The sequence below is a fragment of the Lepidochelys kempii genome, chromosome 1 (assembly GCF_965140285.1).
Source record: "Lepidochelys kempii isolate rLepKem1 chromosome 1, rLepKem1.hap1, whole genome shotgun sequence".
Taxonomy (NCBI): Eukaryota; Metazoa; Chordata; order Testudines; family Cheloniidae; genus Lepidochelys; species Lepidochelys kempii.
The window spans coordinates 285311255-285332363 of record NC_136380.1 but is presented as its reverse complement, the minus strand read 5'-3'; the positions used below and the strand labels follow the sequence as shown (position 1 = coordinate 285332363).

Below are 21109 nucleotides of genomic sequence, written 5' to 3'. Positions count from 1 at the left end.
ATGTCCATGCTCTGCTTTACTGTGATAAAATCAAAAGCTGGATCCAGAAGATTCCCTTTGTCTGCTATGGGATTTGGAAATATTTGGTTTGATTGACCTTCTGTATGAGACTGGAGTATACAAGCGGACGTGAAACCCATCACCTGCAGCCTACTAGATGGCCTGCAGCTGAAATTTTGATGGATTGTTTCCCAGGGAAAGACAGGGATAACAAATAAGAGAATCTGTTTCTTGATTAAATTACTGCAATGGTTGTTTCAGTTTGTCATCCATGGCTGAAAAAGGCTTGATGGGTCTCTTTCCTGATGAGTCTTGAAAGCTCAGTCCTTGTGACAATTTCTGAGTTTAGATTAATAGAAATTAGAGAAGGAAAAGGCCTAATATTAATATCACCTTTTCTGTTCTCCTGTAACTAAAAGGAAAAATTCCAGAGTCATCTGAAGCAGCACCAAGTGCTAATGCTGATTATTTGTTCTTGGATTCTCTGGACAGCAGGCTGGTAGAATGTTGAACACTCGGGATACATTTCTTCTTTGAATTAAAATAATTGTAACAATCTAAAGCTTAGTTAGGTTGGTATTCCCTTAAACAGAGAATTTCTTTGCCCTTTATATCTCTTGGGAAACTGGGAGTCATGGAGCCAGTTTTATTATTAGAAGGGATTCTCGATACCTTTAAGAATCACTGCTTTATTCCATACTGTTCTTGAGCTCTAATGATGGCCCATCTGTGTAAATAATCTTATTAACCTCTTGTGTTTGCCCATCCTTGAAGACTTCCTTAATGAAAAAATATACTGTGCTTTTGTCCTTGTGAGAGGTATGAGAACATATAAGAGGTTTTTGTGGAGAGGCTAAATAAAACTGCTGTTGTAAGTGGAGCCCCAGCAACATTTTGTCTGGACGACTAAGCAGCTTGTGTGTCATTTTGATATTCACAAGAAAAGGATACTGCTAAGTCCACCTGAAGAACATGTTTATTTATGGTTGTTTCCCACTGAATTCTGTTCACTCTGACATATTCCTGAAATCCTGGAACAGAACTGACCTCTAAAACTAACATTTCACCAGAGCTCACCTTATCTGGCCATTTGAAAATGTATCCTTACCAGGAATGGTCATAAGAGGAAATGAATCTCATTTGGAATTTAAAACTTTCTTTTGCATATTGTATTTCACCTGTGTCCCATACAAGGTGTTTGTATCACATAAACAGCCTATCAGTTCTTAAAGTTAACCATGAAGGAGTACATATGTCTTTAAAAATAAATTGAACTGTGTTATAGGGTTTACAAGTGCAATAGCTTATTTTTAACATTAAAAGTGTAAACCAATGTTAGATAAACTTTTAAAAAATAACTTAGTTGCACACTTTTTCTCATTACAATCACTATATGCTTTGAATCTATACTTTTTAAAGAATGCCTATTTTTATAAGAAATATTAACCACAGCTATCACGGAATATCAGCATCATGTCAACTAACAATTGAACACTGGTTTATAAATTAATATCCACTGGTAATTGAAATTGGTTAATATTTTTAAAATATTTAAAAACCTTTATAGGATATTTTGCTTGTCAGCCTATATTGTTAACATGATAATGGGATAAAAGAAGTTACATCTTTTACTAAAAGGTATGGGCCTAATCCAGTAGTCATCATTTATGTCACAATCCCAATCCCTGAGCATCCTAAACTCTTATTGACTTCAGAGGAGTTTTGACCAAGTAACTGAGGGCTCCCAATCCAGCAAGGAAATTAAACACATGCTTAGTTTTAAGTATGTAAACAGTCACATTAAAATAAATAGTACTATTTACAGTTAAGCATGTGCTTAAGAGCTTTAATGGATCAGGGCCTGAGTGAGGACTTCAGGACTGGGCCTTATGTTTTCATACTTTGTGCAAAAAAATTAGCTGTACTTGTATAGTGTACTTTGTGCACAGCATGGTGCAATGTTTAATTGTCTGTTAAGCTTTTACAAACTACTGATAAAATATGCAGTTGCACTTAGTAGGCAGAGTGTCTTTTTAGCAGGATATTGGCAGGAGGAGAGTAACATCTGGAGAAGGTATCCTGTGTGGGCATGATACCTAAATCTGAAGTTTGAATGTGCTTTTTCCAAATATATCGTCAGATAGTATTCATGAAAGTTCATCTTCTGGTCATTTTTTCAGAGTTATTCTATCTTTGGCATGTCAGCATCCATTCCAGAGAAGAATTGTTCAATAGCGAACAAAGTTTCAGGAGGCAGACTTGTATTTCTTGGTTTTCTGTCAGACAGATTTCTCTGAATTTCATCAGATAAATCATAATGCAGCTTCTTAGCCATTCTAGATCACACCTTTCTTTCTTTGAGATATTGGCTGGGCTGTCACTGACAATGCCTAAAGGGAAAGGCTCTAGGATGACATTTGTATGTTTTATTTTTCTGCTACAGAGAGGGAAGGAAGAGGACTGGGAAATTAATTAATTTGTTTTCCCATTTAAACAAAACAACTTTATCTTAAGTATAATCAAGGAAGGACACAATCCCATATGGCAAATAAATGCATAGTAAGCTGTATTTTCTGTGGAAAAATTTTAGTTTGTTGCTGAAAAATATATAGTAGGTATATTGGTAGTCTACAACAGTGTTCACCTTGTGAAATCTGAAGTGGAGATTGGGGCTAATGACCATGGTACATTCCGATTTATTCCAGTGGAACAAAACCAAAATAAAACAAAAAAGAACTTTCCAGAAGTATTTTTATGATTCCCAAGGATAATCCATCTCTGGCAGGGATGATTTAGCAGTTTGCAGAGGGGACAGAGAAATTATCTCATCATCCTCATAATTTGGTGGTAAAGTTTTAATAACAGACTCTTAGAAGCCATCTACAGTACATCATTGTAACTGAGAGTATAGACAGGACTGATTGTTTTCAGAACCACTATGGAAAGGGGTCTTTACAATTGGTGGAGCATTCAATTTCCCAAGTGCAGAGTGGGTTAGCAATAAAATATCATGCTTCAGCATAGCCTTCCTAGTGGAGGTGGAGTGTAGGAATTGTAGAAATGCTGGACTGTCTACTTTGGAGCTTTTCTCTTTTGGGGAAAAACAAATCAGCCATTTTCAGGGTGGTGAGATTTGTTTTCCAAGAAAACTCAGGTTAGGTGCAACATCTGATTTTTGAAAGTAGTCCTACATTTTACTCAGTTGTCTGAGTGCTGACAGCAGCACTGTGAGGTCATCAGGTGATTTGTCTAAGGTCATACCAGGGGTTCACCAGAGATTAGAGCGAGGATTCTCCCAACTCTCATTTTCAGAGGCCATGTGGGTGACTGTCACTTAGATTCATTTCAATCAATACAGTACTTACAGTGCAACATAATAACTCAATTGAATTTTATATTAATTCCTATTAGCTTTAGAAAACAAACACTGCCTCCCTCTCTCTCATGCACCCGTGCATGTGTGCGCATGCACACACCCACACACACCCCTTGTTAGCATTTGACCAAATTTTGCGGACTACTAGTGCGGCTGTGATTTAGTCAAAACATACTTTTTAATGTTAAAATTCTGCAATATCCATCAGCAGCTTCAAAATTTCATTTTGTTTTGTAACTTTATGGTAAGAGTTTTTATAAACATAGCATTTTTATTACATATTTGACACGCTTTGTTCTGTAATTTTAATTCATGCTTTGCTCTAAGCTAAAATTCATATGGATATCCAACTGTTGGTCATCTAGTGCCAACTAAGAACAGTTGTTCTGTAAAAGTGACTTGGATATTGCTTGTTGTCAAAAATAATATGTCAGTCATGGTATTTAAGGCCAGGAGGGACCACCAGATCATCTAGTCTGACCTCATGTGTGTATAATTCCACCAACACTAGCCAGCACTTCCATACTAAATGCAACAACTGAAATTAGTCCACAGTATTACAGCCCACAGGAGACTAGCTATGTGCCATAGGCAGAGAATAAGAGTGACTGGCATGCAGCTTGTGTGTCTCCTCATGTTGTAAATGGATTTTAGGTTATAGAATGATCAAAAGTTTTGAAAAATAAGCAGTGATTTAGGAATTTAGGAATCTTTAAGTTCACATATTCAAAACCACATTTGATTTTGGACACTTCAGGCTTCTCTTTGGTAGAATTGTCTAAAAGTTCATGTTTAAACAACCAACAAACATGATCAGCTCTTATAGAAACACTTTTTTAGTTACATCCTTTTTACTATATGTGAAGTTTTATAAGCACTTTTCATATAGAACAGTTTGTATGGGAAAGTGTTACTTCAACCATTTCTTAAAAGGTATGGGCCCAGTTTTGAAGTTCTCACTGATTTTTATTTAATCTTTTACTCAGACAAAGCTCCCCCTGTGTCTAGTCCTGACTCTGGTATTGAGCAAGCACTGTCTGGTCAGAGACCCACAACCCATGCCAGGTTGTGCAGAGGCTTAATATTAGCTGAAACCTTAGTGGTAAGGCTTTTTTGAGGGCGTAGCATTGATTTCTGATGAACAATCCCTTCCCCTTCCCCTGGAAGCAGAGTTCATGACTATACTTCCTTGCTCCCACAGTTTATGACTTTGGGGGTTTGGGGTGTGATATCATGCTGATGTTGCCTCCCTTGACATCCCAGTGCAGGGAGGGGTTCTTTCCAGCCAGTGGCCAGAGAAACAGTGACAGAGCATTAGCCTGCAGTCCAGGTCAACAGCTCCAAAATGATATCCCTCAGCCAGGGCATTTAGTGGCCAAGCAAGTCAGAGCACAGACACTTACCACTTCTCCTGCTCGCTAGATATTTGGTTGGCCGGCTTCCTACTGCAACCTGTTCTTTAAGGGTCCCTGCAGCACGAGGGCTACAGAGGGCTGCATTATCCCTGGAGGGTGGTGGCATACGTGGAGGTTAGGACCTGCAGAAGCACAATCGAGGGAGGAGGCAACTCATTTGTGTCAGCTCTACTCTTTCTTTAGCTGCTTCATTGAACAAATCTAATCTCTCCTTTCCGTGCCAGCCTCTCCATCCATAGGTTTGGTCATGTCAGCAGTCAGTTCCCCTTCATCAGAATAAGAGACTATTAACTTAAATGAAAGCTTTGCCTGAGTGAAAACTCAGAAGGGGCTTCAAAGTGACTATGTATATTATACATAGCATATGCATTCTTATTAACCAGTTACAATACAGACCTACATTAGAAACAAAGCCCTGGGAAAGAAAATCACATATATTTGTGTTGTTCAACAGTGACATCTTTGACAATTTGTCAGCAGCCACCATCCAACCTGTCAGTCAGGCCTGTAACCGATGGGTCATTGGCTATTCTCTCTCCCTCAACCAGTACTTTCAAGTTGTGCCTACATCTTGCCACCTCGTCCTGCATAATGTTTCTAAGATTTGACCTTTTTCATCTAAAACATAGTCCAAATCTTTATAATCTCCTATCTTAATTACCACAATTTCCTCTCATTCTGTGGCCTCCCTGAGGCTCACATAGTCACCATTCTCTGGCTTCCTCTCACACTCCAGTTGGTTCAAAAAGCTGCAACTAAGATCATCTTCCTGGTCCGTTCCTTAGTTCTGACAGATATCACTCCTGTCTTTCAGTCCCTCCACTATGCTCTCTTTTCCCACCACATCTAGTTCAAACTTCTTTTCCTTATCTCCAAGGCCCGTCACAGGTTTCCTTCCTTTCCTGTCTGCTCTTGTGTCTTACCATGGTGCTCCACTTCATCAATGGTACTAGCCTTGTCTACCCTCTTGTCTGCGTCTCCTCCAGCCATTCTCCTCCTCTTTCTTCCAAGCTGCCCCTTTATACATGGATCACCCTCCTCAAAGTAATAGATAAGACCACCACCATCTCCTCCTCCAAATCCCTGCTCAAGACTTTCTTCAATGAATCGTTCAGGTCATTAGCCAGTTCATTAAGGGTGATTTGAGAAAAGAGGTGGTGGGGTGTATTTAATGTGCAATGATTTTATTTTTGTAATAGTCTTATAAATATACAAAATGTTAATTAAATATATATTTCGATTCCTTCCTCCCCACCCCCATTGCTTCTTGCGTTAAATCAGGAGCTTTTTTTGCAAAGAACTGTGTCTTCCTATGTGTTTGTACATATAGCGTCCTTATCTGGATTTATTTGGGCATAAGCTTTCGTGGGTAAAAAACCCACAAAAGCTTATGCCCAAATAAATCTGTTCGTCTTTAAGGTGCCACTGGACTCTTCGTTGTTTTTGTGGATACAGACTAACACGGCTACGCTCTGATACATATCTGGATTGAGGACTTTGACCATTACCATGGTAGAAATGATGATGAAGTGTCAGCGTGATAGACTCTAAAGGAACTTTGGTTGGAAGGAGATGTTGAATTCCAAGGGTGGTGATTTAAAGATGAATAAAATTAGGGGGATTCCCATTGTACTTGAAAAATGTATTTAAAATATTCTATATTAATAAAGTTTAATTTCGTACTGACTTAGTATTGTACAACAGTACAACATTAAATAAATCTCATTTCAATATTTTCTGTAAAATGAGAGAAGGAGAAAAATGAGTGTTGGACAAAAGAGAGAACAAAGACAGACAGAACTGTAATGAAAGAGATATGTAAGAAACTTTCTATATCTTTCTCTAGATACTCTCTCTTCACTGAAGTTCACAGGCTTCTTTTCTTCATTGAACCTCACATATAAAAGAAGCTGAAATTAATGGTTAGCGACACCATTGTGCAGTGTAATAATTTCTTCTTTATGTTTGTTGTTATACATATGGAGGCTGTGCAGAGGATTGGTTTGTTTATTTAGAATTTGATTTATGTAATATTTTCATATTGTGCTTACTGTATTTCATGATTGTTAGTGCACCATGGAACACACATACTGCTACACAGTGAGTATTGCGGTGTTCCCCAAACATTTGAAACCTGAGCCCCCTAAAAATCATCTTAATTTATATATCTTTCTTCCCATGCCTTAGTCAATTCCACCCCTCACACTCAAACTTTAGGAAACTGTACAATACTTCTCTCCTTTATATGCATATATATTGGGCATGTGTGTTATGCATATACACACAAATGTGTTTGTGTGTGTATTCAGGCAAAACAGTTAATTTAGAACCCATGAAACAATTGTGAATATTGTCAATAACATTTCAGGTTTTTTTTTTCCTGTTTAAACTTAACCTGTCCAAGTTTAACTACTTGTTACTACCTCAAGTTCAATTGCAAAATATAATTATGCATGAATGCATACATATACTCCTCTATGGCTCTTCTATGAGGAGATTTACTTTTATCAGTCTCTAAAGAATGGTGTCCGAACCCTGAGTAGGGCATGCCAGCTCTTTAAATTTGGGAAGTAAGTGAGAGTCCCACAGTCTCCTTCAAATTCCCCTTGAGTCTTTGCAACTTCAACTGCTGTTAGCATAGCCTGCAGCATATTCTAGTTGTCTTCTCCGGTTGGGTGAGGGAGCCCACATGCTAAATCCAACAAAACTTACAAAGTCTCTGGAGAAAAACTCAGGGAACTTTTCATGCTTCCTGGCCAGTCTTTTGTGCTCTCTTTCCCAATTGCACCACATTTTGGAAAACGCTACAGTTTTGAATGCTATGGAAGAGTCAGATATAGCAACAGCTTGTGGTATCTATTGTATGTTGGAGCATTTTGCTATCCTGGACACTTTTAGTGCTGAACTATTTTTTTGGTTCATAAATTTGTAATACTGACTGAGATTACAGTGGAACTGAATTTCTTTACATATGGCATGTTGCTCTTACCTTCCAGGTTCTGCAAAATCCTTCCTCTTCACTGTACCAGGGATGTCATGCTCCACATTTCATTTGTCCACTTCTCCATGTTATTTCTCTAAGCTTTTCTCCCCCCACTGCCTGCCATGCAGGTTATGCCATTCCTCAGCTGGCTGGCAAGCCCACTTCCTCTTCACTGTACCAAGGATGTCATGCTCCACATTTCATTTGTCCACTTCTCCATGTTATTTCTCTAAGCTTTTCTCCCCCCACTACCTGCCATGCAGGTTATGCCATTCCTCAGCTGGCTGGCAAGCCCACTACCCTCTCTGTCAGAGCTCTCCTGAAACCCCATCTTTCTTGTGATTCACACAAGAAGATATAACAGACTAGTTGGTAAGGTAACATGATTGTCTGTGATATGATAATGATATATATACATAAACACACACAAACCCTAACAAAGGCTCTGATCCTCCAGTGTGTTACAGCAGTGTCACATTGTAACTGCAGAAAAATCCATGTTGTTATTTACTGGCAGAAAACTGTTGTAATGGAGAATCAGTCCCTATGTAGACATAATGTGTGTGTGTGTGTATGTGTTTGTGTAAACAATATGGTGAGAGTGTGTATTATAGAGGTGCTGGTTGTGAATTGAGTTCCATTTTGTACCTAAAGTAGTTCTGTTTTGTGCTTTGTTTTGTATGAAAAAATACGAACAGTATATTCTCCACAAAATTCCAGTACTTACTCTTTGATATGCAAGTAAATTTGCAGGTAAATCTATTAATTAGTTTATGAATTAAAATTAATTAAAATCTGGGTTATTTAAGAAGTTAAAGGAATTAAATTAACAACCTTAACTCTGCCCTGCAATGATGCTAGGTAGAGACAAGTTATCATAAATCTCTATAGTGATTTTAAAAATCAGTTTAATATAATCTGGGACCACAAACACTTAAAAAACCATGGGATTATTTCATGATGTCAGTACAAGGCAAAATAAGGTCGCTTGAGTGTCTTAACTATGCATTTCTTACTTTAATGTGTTTGGATTTCTGTTTAGTGTAACCTTAACCCTGAATTTTCTGGGTTTATAATGCTAAGTTTTGAAAAAAATACAACATTCATGGTTTTGACCTTCCATGCCATCTTTGGGTAATGCTCAATCACTGGAGATATGGAGTGATTAGATGTTCCACTAATGACTGAAAGCGGAGTCTTTGTTACTTTTCCTTTTGCCACTGTGGCCAGTTAGAAGATGTAGGCCATGTACTTTCAGGCTGAATCTATCAGCAAGGGCTTGCTGGTTCCCTTATGGACTTGCATAATGCCCTTTCTTCAGCTACTGAATGGTTAAGATACTTAGGCTAACACATTTGGTTTGACTGTCCATGTAGAAGCAATCACAACATATGTAGCACCTGGTCACCTTACTGAAGATTGTTCTTCCTTTTACCCTCCATCCATCTATCTGTCAGTTTTGTCTTATTTAGAGTTTAATCTCTCTGGAGCAAGGTAGTATATCTTTGTTTGTATTTGGAAAGTGCCTACCAAGCACACTGAGTGAAGAAGATTTCATTCAACCAGGATAAGTGTTTTCTTCCCTTATTTAAGTTGAGTCAAGTTATATACTGTCTAGAGAATAGATACATTTTTATGAATAGAAAGGATTTTTTTCCCACTCGACCTGTTAAACCAATTCGTTTTACAGCTTGACAAGAAACCAAGTCATGCACTGCCTGGAGTAAGGCACTTAAATAATCAATAAATGGCCATTTTGCCCTGCAAAGAGAGTCGAGTTTACCTCTCTAGACTCCATATGTCATTCCTCAAATGGGCAAAGGTTGGCAGAGCTGCAGCAGTGGCATACTCAGCTCTGGGAGTGATATGGTGGAGCACAGTGCCTGTGAGTCTGTCAGGTCATTCAAAGGGTAATGCTAGCAGGTTCCTAAGAGATTCCTGTCCAGTAGCACTGATTCAATCATCTGTGTCTGTGATTTACGGACTTGCAGGGAGGTCTAGGTCTGGATTACAGGAGTTTGCAGAAGGTACAAAACTGTGTACATCTGCTGTCCAGTTCATTGCTTGCTGGAAGGAGGGGAACTGAAAATTATACACTCAGTGACACTATGCTGTTGAGATAACTAGAGGGTCTGCACATTTTTTTGCTCCTGTGGGCATTGTGCATTGCACAAACCAGGGGCTCCTTTCATCCCTCCATTCCCCCACCTCAAAAGCTTCCTATGTGCCACTCTCCCATAACCCCTCTAATTCAGAGACTCTTTGCAACCCCTCTCCCCCATGCCAGGGGTTCTGTGTGTGTCCTCAATTCCTTTTCTGCTACATGCCATGTCCCCATGTCCCTCTCCCCCTATACCATTGGTCCCCATTCTTCTCCCCCATGCCAGGGGTTCAGTGTGTCCCCTCATTTCTCCCTTCCCCCCATGGCTCCATTCTCACTTCCCCATCATGCAAAGGGCTCTGTGTATCCTCCATTTCCCTCTCTCCTCATAGCATTATTCCTCATTCTCCCCTCCATGCCAGGGGCCCTGGTGCCCCCACTTTGCTGCCGTGCCTCTCATTCTTCCTTTCCCACCATAACAGGGTCCCCCATTTTCCCCCTGCTCTGGGGGTTCTCTGTGTACCCCCTTCTCTCCCCCCCTCATATCCTCCCTTCCCCCACCATTAGCTTTAGAGTCAGAGTGGAGATTGGCTGAGTTACCTGTGGTATCACAATGGTCTAGGACTCTAGGTGTGGCATAGATACATGACTTCTTGTAGCTGAACACCACACGGGTGTAATTCATAAGTCGAAAATCGCTGAGAACTTAAAAATTGGATGGCAACAGACTGTAAATCCCAGTGATGATGGATCCTGGTGATATTCTGAACAAAAAGAGCTCTCAACCATGCCTGTAGCTTTTCCCATTGCTCCTCACTGACTCTGCAGATGCAATAGGCTTCAGAGTGACACACAGAGAGTGTGACAATCCTGGAATCTTATCTAGAGTAGGGGAAGGACATGTAACAAGAGGAAGCATGGCCTTGTGGTTAAGGGGCTGGATGAAGATCAGGGATCCATTCCTGGCTCTCCTACCGATTCTCTGTGTGACCTCGTCTGAGTTACTTATTCTTTTGGTGGATCAGTTGCCATCTGTAAAATGGGGATAATAATGCTTCCTTCCTCCCACCCTCTTGTCTTGTCTATTTAGAGTGTAAACTCTTCAGGGCTGGGACTGTCTCTCTATTGTGTGTTTGTGGGCCCCTACCTGAGGTTGGGCACTATAGTGGGCCCCTACCTGAGTGGGCCCCTACTTGAGGTTGGGCACTATAATAAAACAAATAATAATAATAATATTTAATAAGAAATGTAACCTAATACAACTGTTGGTTTTTAATTCATTGACCATCCACCACTTCTTAGAAACAATTTCAGGTATCTCTTATATTCATTTCTACTTTTTCTGCCTTCAGTTACTTAATCAACTCATTCTTTTTAATTCTCACAATCTGTATTTTTTAAATCATTGATATATACTCACCCTGGTTGTGGTGGATTCTTGAAAGTCTTTAAATCAAGGCTTTTTAAAAGCTGTGGAAGCTGTGGGCTTGAGGCTGAAATTACTGGGTGCGGGTTCTATGGCCTGTGTTAAGCAGGAGGTCAGACTAGATGCACAACTCTGCACATCCATGAATCGATGATTTTTTCTCTTTTTGAGCGAGAACTAGTCCAACTTCCTGAGCCTTCCTTTGTAACCTTGTTTGATGAAATCTAATATCATTTTTGAACTACCTTCTGGTGCACTCTCTCCAAGTCAAGAGTATTCTCCCTGTACAATGATCAGCACTATATACAGTATTTTGAGTTGCAGCGTTGAGAGGCTGAAGGTTCTCCTGAAATTGAACAGCAAAATGGGATACTATAGCCAAATCAATCAGATAATAAATGCAAAGGTGTTTCTGCTGGAAACAAGGCATCAGTGAAGAGGAAGAATATGCAGTAATTGTGGTCTAGTCTTCTAGGTCTGCAAAAAGGAGGTTCGAAATCCTTGTGACATTTGTTTGGATTTTTCTGGAATACTGTGCACAATTATGGTCTCCTATGTTTAAGAAAGATGAATTCAATTGGAACAGGTGCAGAGAAGGGCTACTAGGATGATCAGAGGAATGGAAAACCTACCTTATGAGAGGATACTCAAGGTGTTTGGCTTGTTTAGCCTAACCAAAAGAAGGCTGAGGGGAGATATGATTGCTCTATATACATCAGAAGGATAACTATTGAGGAGGGAGAGGAATTATTTAAGATAAGCGCCAATGTTGACACAAGAACAAATGGATATAAACTGGCCATCGTCAACTTTAGGCTTAAAATTAGATGAAGGTTTCTAATCACTGGAGTAGTGAAGTTCTGGAACAGCCTCCCAATGGGAGCAGTGGGGGCAAAAAACCTAACTAGCTTCAAGCCTGACTTTAATAAGTTAATGGAGGGGATGGTATGATGAGACTGCCTGCAATGGCATGTGGTCCATCTGCAACTGCTAGTAGCAAAAATCCATAATGGGCAGTGATGGGGAGGGCTCTTATTTACTACAGAAAATTGTTTCCCAAGTGTCTGTCTGGTGAGTCTTGCTGACATGCTCAGGGTTCAACTGGTTGCCATAGTTGGGATCAGGAAGGAATTTTCCTCCAGGTCAGATTGGCAGAGACCTTAGGGGTTTTTCACCTTCCTTTGCAGCATGAGGCCTGGGTCACTTGCTGGCTTAAACTAGAGTAAATAATGGATTCTCTGTAACTTTTGAAGTGTTTAAATCATGATTTGAGAACTTTAATAAGTCAGCCAAAAGTTACAGTTCTATTAGAGGAGGGGGTAGATGAAGTTATGTGGCCTACAATGTGCAGAAGGTCAGACTAGATAATCATAGAATCATAGAAAATCAGGGTTGGAAGGAACTTCAGGAGGTCATCTAGTCCAACCCCCTGCTCAAAGCAGGACCAATCTCCAACTAAATCATCCCAGCCAGGGCTTTGTCAAGCCTGACCTTAAAAACCTCTCAGGAAGGAGAGTCCACCACCTTCCTAGTGAAAAGTGCTTCACCATTCCAGTGCTTCACCACCCTCCTAGTGAAAAAGTTTTTCCTAATATCCAACCTAAACCTCCCCCACTGAAACTTGAGACCATTACTCCTTGACAATGGTCCCTTCTGGCCTTAAAGTCTATGAGGCTGTGAGACTTCACATGGTTGCATGGGTGTAATGGACAGCAGAATGTACATTTGCATGTCTACACTTGAGATGTGTAAGTAGATACTGCTCCATCTGCAGAAATGATGTGCTTTATACTATTCAGCCTCGTTTGCTATATGCATATGGGTAATTAATAGTAACAATCCCCTTCCAAATCATGTTTTCCTCTGTCTGGCAGTTGCATGATCTTCCCTCTCCTTCCTTCCTTCCTTCCTTCCAACCAACCAGCAGGTGTGTAATATTAATGTGTGTGTGTATGTGTGGTGGGTGTGTTGGGAAATTTTTAAGATTCTATTGATCACGTACTTGGTAACACTTTTCTTGCACATTTAAACATAATCATTAAAGAAAGATTTTTTTAAAAAATAGGATAATAATAGATGAAATTGCATATTTCCTATTAATTTATATCACTGATTTGGAAAAAGCAACCCAATAACTTCCTGTTCTCTGTTATCTCCCACAGGGTGCAGCTTTAATTCGAATGTTGGCTAGTTTTATGGGTCACTCCGTATTTCAGATGGGCTTACAAGTAAGTAGGAAGCATTCTGTCTTTTTTATGTGTATTTGTTACCTTTGGCTGTTTTTTGTTTGTTTGTTTTAAGCAAGTATTTCTCTTTTTAAAGTTCTGAACAGTTGTGACATCATCATGTCCCTGAAGCTAAATTTGATGGGAAGCATTAGTTTGTATAACATCAGAGCCATCACTCCAGCAAATGAAAGAATTCTCAGTGTGTCAAGTGCCACACAGTTTCACTTTCATTTGGTGTATATCACCAAGTGGAAATCATTTTCAGATATGTAAGAACTTGATTATCCATCACTGAAAGAGCTTACTGAGGCAAAAGCCACTTTGCTTCAATTACATTTAAATTTTAATATAAAATAAAAATGAACTATGTCAATCTCACTAGAAAATATGTGGCTGCAAAGCTAATCATATTTTTCAGATAAATACTTCCCCCCACCCCATCAAAACCCGGGAGTTTTACTTTTACCTTTGATGAACATGGAGTGCTCTTTGCCTTAATTATATTTTGAAAACTCCCTCTGCCTTTTAAAAGAGGTTTAAAGAAATAATACTTCTGTTCAAAGAGAGAAAGAAATTCACTGTGCTGATTACCAAAGATGAACTTTTTCAGCAGTAATTCAGGGTAAATGTATATTTTGTAAACCATTTTAAAACAAACCAAAACATAAAAAAATGCAACTCCCTTTATTTCTGTTTAAGTAATAAGAAATCTGTTTAAGTAAATCATGTTACAGGCAACTGTGATTGATGAATTATGTATGATGCAGTCTGCTACTTAGAAATGTCCTTTAAAGTAAATTGATGTTCACCTGAAATACAATTATGCTAAGATGGAAAGAGCAATCAATCTTATCTGTTCTTAGCAGGCTTTTCATTTTGAAATTGAAATAAACTACATATGGGACCAGGTCATATTTTAACACAGTAATTCTACCTCTAACCAAAATGGATTGAAAGATAAAATATAAAACAAAAGTTAAATAAATACACTGATAATGTCATATAAATGTGTATTTAATGTGATATACAATGAGAAGAATCCCAGTAAGGAAATATCGCTTTTCTCGAATGTTTTCAGGACTTTGATCAATCAAGCTTTGGAAGGTAACTGAGTCACAGGAGCCAGAGGCTCTTTTCAGGTCACTGGCCTTATCTTCTACCCCAGACAGTAGGCCTTCATCTGGAAGGGTTTGTAGGCACAAACTTGTGCACATAAAGGGTGAAATCCTCGCCCTATTAAAGTCACTAGAACTTCTGTCATTGTCCCAAAGGAGCCAGGAATTTACCCAGAAATTTTTCGCTGTTAATATAGAAATTTAAAGTGCTAGACTCTTGACATTTAAAATTTGTAATTGAAAATATTCCCCATTGAAACCTGCCCACGTTTTCTCCACTCAAACTTCTTCAGAACAAAAGTTTTAAACCCTGGAGATGCATTGTCAAAAAATGTTACCTTGGCATCCATGATGGAGAACAATGTAGTAATGATGAAGAATGTAAAAAGCTTTAGTATCTCAACAGTCCATGCAACATAAATCAAATTGATTAGCCCTTTACTGTGCATGTAATGCCATTGAAATCAAGGTATTACTCAGTGTTTGTATGGGTAGCAGAATTATACCTTAAGTAAAGAACAGATAAAAGAAGAACAATGGTAACAAGCACTGGGGTAAGGAGAGGGAAGGGCCAGAGTTACCAGCAACAAAATCAAGCAGTAGTAAGCTAGCTCCTTTCTTTTCTCCTTATCCCTTTTTTTTTTCTTATCGTAATTGCATACCATCACCAGGTTTGTGTTTTCTTGTTCATAATACTTCAACAAAAATCTTACTTATCAAAAAAGCAATTGATTTTGCTAAAATGAATTAGAAAAAAAGATGATAAAGACAAAAGATTGGGCCTTTTTGTTAGATACATATGAACAATGAATGTACACTAAAGCAACTGCCATAGCATAGAGATCTATATGACCCTGCTATCCAGCAAACCATTTGTGAGGGATAGAAAGCAGGCAGAATTACAGTATGAAGTAATAATTTTCACAGCAAACATTGGTTTGTTTGAACCTATCACGAGTAACTGGCCCGTTTCTTCAGATATGCTTATGAAAAGCCATTGGATTATAATGTTGGATCTCCGTGATGAAACTGTCATCAAGAAACAATAGAATGAAAGTATATTATTCTGTAAAGCTTCAAAAGATGTTCACTGTTTTTAATTTTGTGAGATTTTCAAAAACATTTTTATAATAGAGACTTAATTTTGTCAACTTCTCAATATTTTCATGTTAAAGCACCCAATATGCAAAAACCCCACAAAGATATTTATATTGGATGTGATGAATAACTGAGATTAAAAACTGTAATGCCCACATATGTGAACTTGTGGGGTGCTAGAAAAATAAAGCTGTTATTTAAGTGCCTAACATCATTTAATAAAACCACTTTCTTCCCTAGTGGAGTTTTCTGTCTCCTTGGAAGTCCTGAGAATCCCGTTATTTTCCCCACACTTCTTAAAGACCCCCACGTTTGAGCTTTCACCGGATAAGAATTATCCATAAAGCAATGCCGCTCCTAAATACTTAGAGGGGTCACTTTTCAGTGAGATGAGGCATAACCTGATGCTGAATGTCCTTTCATGCCGGCAAGGTTGTTGTGCTCTAGCGTCAGTGTGAGTTGAGGCTATGCATGGGCACTGAATGGTAGCAACCCTCATTCATAAGTGGTGATACTTTTTTCTGTCTTGAAAGGGTATTAGTTTGCCATTATGAATATCAGACAGTGGAGAAGCTTGGACAGCATCACTCTCTCTGATAATGTTTCTGAATTGCATAAGCTTGTGGAGTTGGATTTGTTGAGTTAGTCTCAACATTCAGTCACCACCGAGGACAGTAACTTGTAATATAGGTTTAGATTTTGGGTGGGATTTTATCTGTAAATGTTGTTTCGTATGTGAGTACTTGGAATGAATGTGTTGTTCATACGATTTTGTATCAGTGAATTTCATTTATTGGAAAGGTTTATTGCTACAAGCCTAGAATACCTTTCTGTGTTATCAGTGGCTTCTCAAGTTAAATGTGGATAGTAAACACAGTTCTTCGGAGGTCTAGTGTTCTGTTCAGAGAGCATCCACTGGCATCTTAAGCTCCTTTATGAGGCCCTCGTGTTCTAGTTCATTCATATTTATCTTATACTTCGTTTGATTATTTCTATTTCTTATCCCAATGTGTATTGATATATGTTTGTCAACACTACATTTCATTTACCATGTGGCAGCTCATTGATCATACAAATCTGTATCCTTTTGAACTTCACTTGCTGCTGTGTTTGTGTTCATCACTCACTCTGATTGAGTGCATCATCAGCAGTTTGAGTTAGTTTACTGTAGGAACCTCAGGCTCTGTGATAAATTAACATCTTATGTACATTAAATTGTACACAGTATTTCTGAGAGAAGACCTTTTGTAGAGTCCCTTGGATAGACAGATAATGACTTGGTGCTGAGTGGTTACTATATTGAAACTGATAGGCCAACCTTTTAGAAGAGCAGTCTGGGGAAATGTGGAATATAGGCTATTTTTCACTACTATAAAAGTTGCCATTTGGACCGAACTCGTTTCATCTGTACTATTTATTCACAGCTCTTTAAACAATTATCCATTCCTGTGTCCCATGTTGGATTCTTGTGGCTCTTAAATTATGCAACAGTCTGGCTTGTGGAACTCTGTCAAAGACTTCCTAAATTTCCAATAAATCATTACACTGTACACTAAAAAGAACAGGAGTACTTGTGGCACCTTAGAGACTAACAAATTTATTAGAGCATAAGCTTTCGTGAGCTACAGCTCACTTCATCGGATGCATACAGTGGAAAATATAGTGTGGAGATTTTATATACACAGAGAACATGAAACAATGGGTGTTACCATACAGACTGTAACAACAGTGATCAGGAAAGGTGAGCTATTACCAGCAGGAGAGCGGTAATACTACCTTTTGTAGTGATGGTCAAGGTGAGCCATTTTCATCACTTTACAAAAACAGTAGGAGGGGAAATAGTTTTACTTTGTGTAATGACACATCCACTCCCAGTCTTTATTCAAGCCTATCCGGTTTGCAAATTAATTCCAATTCATCAGTCTCTCGTTGGAGTCTGTTTCTGAAATTTTTTTGTTGAAGAATTGCCACTTTTAGGTCTGTAATCAAGTGACCAAAGAGATTGAAGTGTTCTCTGACTGATTTTTGAATGTTATAATTCTTGACGTCTCATTTGTGTCCATTTATTCTTTTATGTAGAGACTGTCCAGTTTGACCAATGTACATGGCAGAGGGGCATTGCTGGCACATGATGACATATATCACATTGGTAGATGCGCAGGTGAACAAGCCTCTGATAGTGTGGCTGATGTGATTAGGCCCTAGGATGGTGTCCCCTGAATAGATATGTGGACAAGGTTGGCAACGGGCTTTGTTGCAAGGATAGATTCCTGGGTTAGTGGTTCTGTTTTGTGGTGTGTAGTTGCTGGTGAGTATTTGCTTCAGGTTGGGGGGCTGTCTGTAAGCAAGGACTGGCCTGTCTCCCAAGATCTGTGAGAGTGATAGGTTGTCCTTCAAGATAGGTTGTAGATCCTTGATAATGCGTTGGAGAGGTTTTAGTTGGGGGCTGAAGGTGATGGCTAGTGGCATTCTGTTATTTTCTTTGTTGGGCCTGTCCTGTAGTAGGTAACTTCTGGGTACTCTTCTGGCTCTGTCAATCTGTTTCTTCACTTCAGCAGGTGGGTATTGTAGTTGTAAGAATGCTTGATAGAGATCTTGTAGGTGTTTGTCTCTGTCTGAGGAGTTGGAGCAAATGAGTTTGTATCGTAGAGCTTGGCTGTAGACAATGGATCATGTGGTGTGGTCTGGATGAAAGCTGGAGGCATGTAGGTAAGTACAGCGGTCAGTAGGTTTCTGGTATAGGGTGGTACATTGGCCAAACTGGACAGTCTCTACGTAAAAGAATAAATGGACACAAATCAGACGTCAAGAATTATAACATTCAAAAACCCGTCAGAGAACACTTCAATCTCTTTGGTCACTTGATTACAGACCTAAAATTGGCAATTCTTCATCAAAAAAACTTCAGAAACAGACTCCAACGAGAGACTGCTGAATTGGAATTAATTTGCAAACTGGATACAATTAACTTAGGCTTGAATAAAGACTGGGAGTGGATGTGTCATTACACAAAGTAAAACTATTTCCCCTCCTACTGTTCTTGTAAAGTGCTGAAAATGGCTCACCTTGATCATCACTACAAAAGGTTTCTCCCCACCCCCCACCCCCGGTCTCCTGCTGGTAGTAGCTCACCTTTCCTGATCACTGTTGTTACAGTCTGTATGGTAACACCCATTGTTTCATGTTCTCTGTGTATATAAAATCTCCCCACTTTATTTTCCACTGTATGCATCTGATGAAGTGAGCTGTAGCTCATGAAAGCTTATGCTCTAATAAATTTTTAGTCTCTAAGGTGCCACAAGTACTCCTTTTCGTTTTACGGATACAGACTAACACGGTTGCTACTCTGGAACACTGTACACTATTATCTGACTTGTTTATAACCTCCATCCAAGAGCCTAGAAACAATAAAATCACCTTTCCTTATCCATGTGTTCTACACTTTCATCTATTTATGACATACTGTATTACACATGTCAATATACCTAGTTTACCTTATTTATTTATCTATTATCTATTCATTCTTAATGCAGGTTGACTATTAACTAGTGTGACAAAGTTCCTCCTCTGCCTTGGTGGGTCTTGCACTTATTGGCGGATTTGCTCGCCTTGGAGCTTCACGGCAGCCCTCAGCTTGGCCATTTTTCAGAACCCACAGTCGAGGTTGACTCCTCCTGTGTCTGACCAGGAGTTGGGAGGTTTGGGGGGAACCCAGGCCCGCCCTCTACTCCGGGTTCCAGCCCATGGCCCTGTGGAATGCAGCTGTCTAGACTGCCTCCTGGAACAGCTGTGCGAAAGCTATAACTCCCTGGGCTACTTCACCATGTCTCCTCCCAACACCTTCTTTATTCTCACCATAGGACCTTCCTCCTGATGTCTGATAATGCTTGTACTCCTCAGTCCTCCAAGAATCCACATTCTCACTCTCAGCTCCTAGTGCCTCTTTCTCGCAGCTCCTCACATGCGCACCACAAACTGAAGTGAGCTCCTTTTTAAACCCAGGTGCCCTGATTAGCCTGCCTTTATTGATTCTAGCAGCTTCTTGATTGGCTGCAGGTGTTCTAATCAGCCTGTCTGTCTTAATTGTCTCCAGAAGGTTCCTGATTACCCTGTTACCTTACCCAGGGAAAAGGGACCTACTTAACCTGGGGCTAATATATCTGCCTTCTATTACTCTCCTGTAGCCATCTGGCCCAACCCTGTCACACTAGCTATCTATTATTTAGATCATTACTAGATCTGTGTTCCATTAACTCACTTCTTATCGGAAGTTACTATTATAAATCAGACATATTTACTGCTAGATTGAGCTTTTGCTTTGGTATGGGGTGATGAATAGCCATGCCATCCCAGGAACAGCACAGGCAAGGAATTTTGATACAGAATGCTCCTCTCTTGCTCCAGGAAGCCATTATCTGTGACACCACTCCTTCACCAGATACCGGTGGCCCACCTGTGTTGTCACAGCTGACCCACTACCATTGCATGTCCGAGATCATGTGGGAGCAATAATGGCAACAAGAGTGCCAGCACCTACTGCCTTCTCTGACCTCTCTCCATTTCTAATATAGTCACTATCTGTCACTCTTGATGTTGAGATTATACTAATTAAACAAATTCACCTCTAAAGTTTTTCTTTAAAGGGACTTGTACTTTTTTCTTAAGAGTTAAGTAGGTAAGCAAAAATATAGCCTTGAAGGACTTGTATAAAACACTATTGATTTAATATTTTTTCCTATAAAATATAAAAATGTGTAGCATATTATTGGCCTATTCAAAGGCTCTTGAAGTCAATGAGAGTCTTTCAATTGACTCCAGTGGGCTTCGGATCAGAACCTATCTACATATTACAAACACAAAACATTTGTTAAAAGAACATTACTAAGGTTGCAAAGTCAAGCACTCAAAAGTTAGGAAATGGCAGAATTAAGTTTTCCTATGCAACCATAACTTGGTCCCCTTTTGCATATAATTAGACACTGTCACATAATGCATGTGACCACTTACTATTTTCTCCATAGTGCCTCTGTGTCATTCGGTTCATCTGTAATGAGCATTCATTCAATATTTTATTTTATCCTCATTGTTCAGTATGTGGTCCCAGGAGAGCATGCTCTAGTGGGCACAGACTCTTCTTGCCAATGCCATTCCCCCAAAGCTTGACCCCTTCTTGCTTGTCCTCTCCAAGCTCTCCCTGTCCCAGTTCTGTTTCTTCCCCTCCCAGTCTTCTCTCCAGTCCCAGTCTCAGCTTCTCACCCGAGTTCTGTCTCCTTGCCCAGCCAATCCCACTTCCCCCCACCCCAGCTCCTCTTCTGATCTCTCTCTTCCTTCCCCATTACAGGTTCCCAGGCCCTGACTGCCTACTTT

The 21109-nt window shown here is 39.5% G+C and overlaps 1 protein-coding gene across 2 annotated transcripts in view; it reads left to right on the top strand.

Annotated features, from left to right (window-relative positions):
- Nucleotides 1–21109, top strand: part of TRHDE (thyrotropin releasing hormone degrading enzyme) — a 337934-nt gene that overhangs the window by 196879 nt on the left and 119946 nt on the right. For both annotated transcript variants that reach the window (XM_073327757.2, XM_073327756.2), the window contains one exon: nucleotides 13464–13529. In XM_073327757.2, the coding sequence (XP_073183858.2) occupies nucleotides 13464–13529 (66 nt within the window). The remainder of the gene's footprint in view (nucleotides 1–13463; nucleotides 13530–21109) is intronic.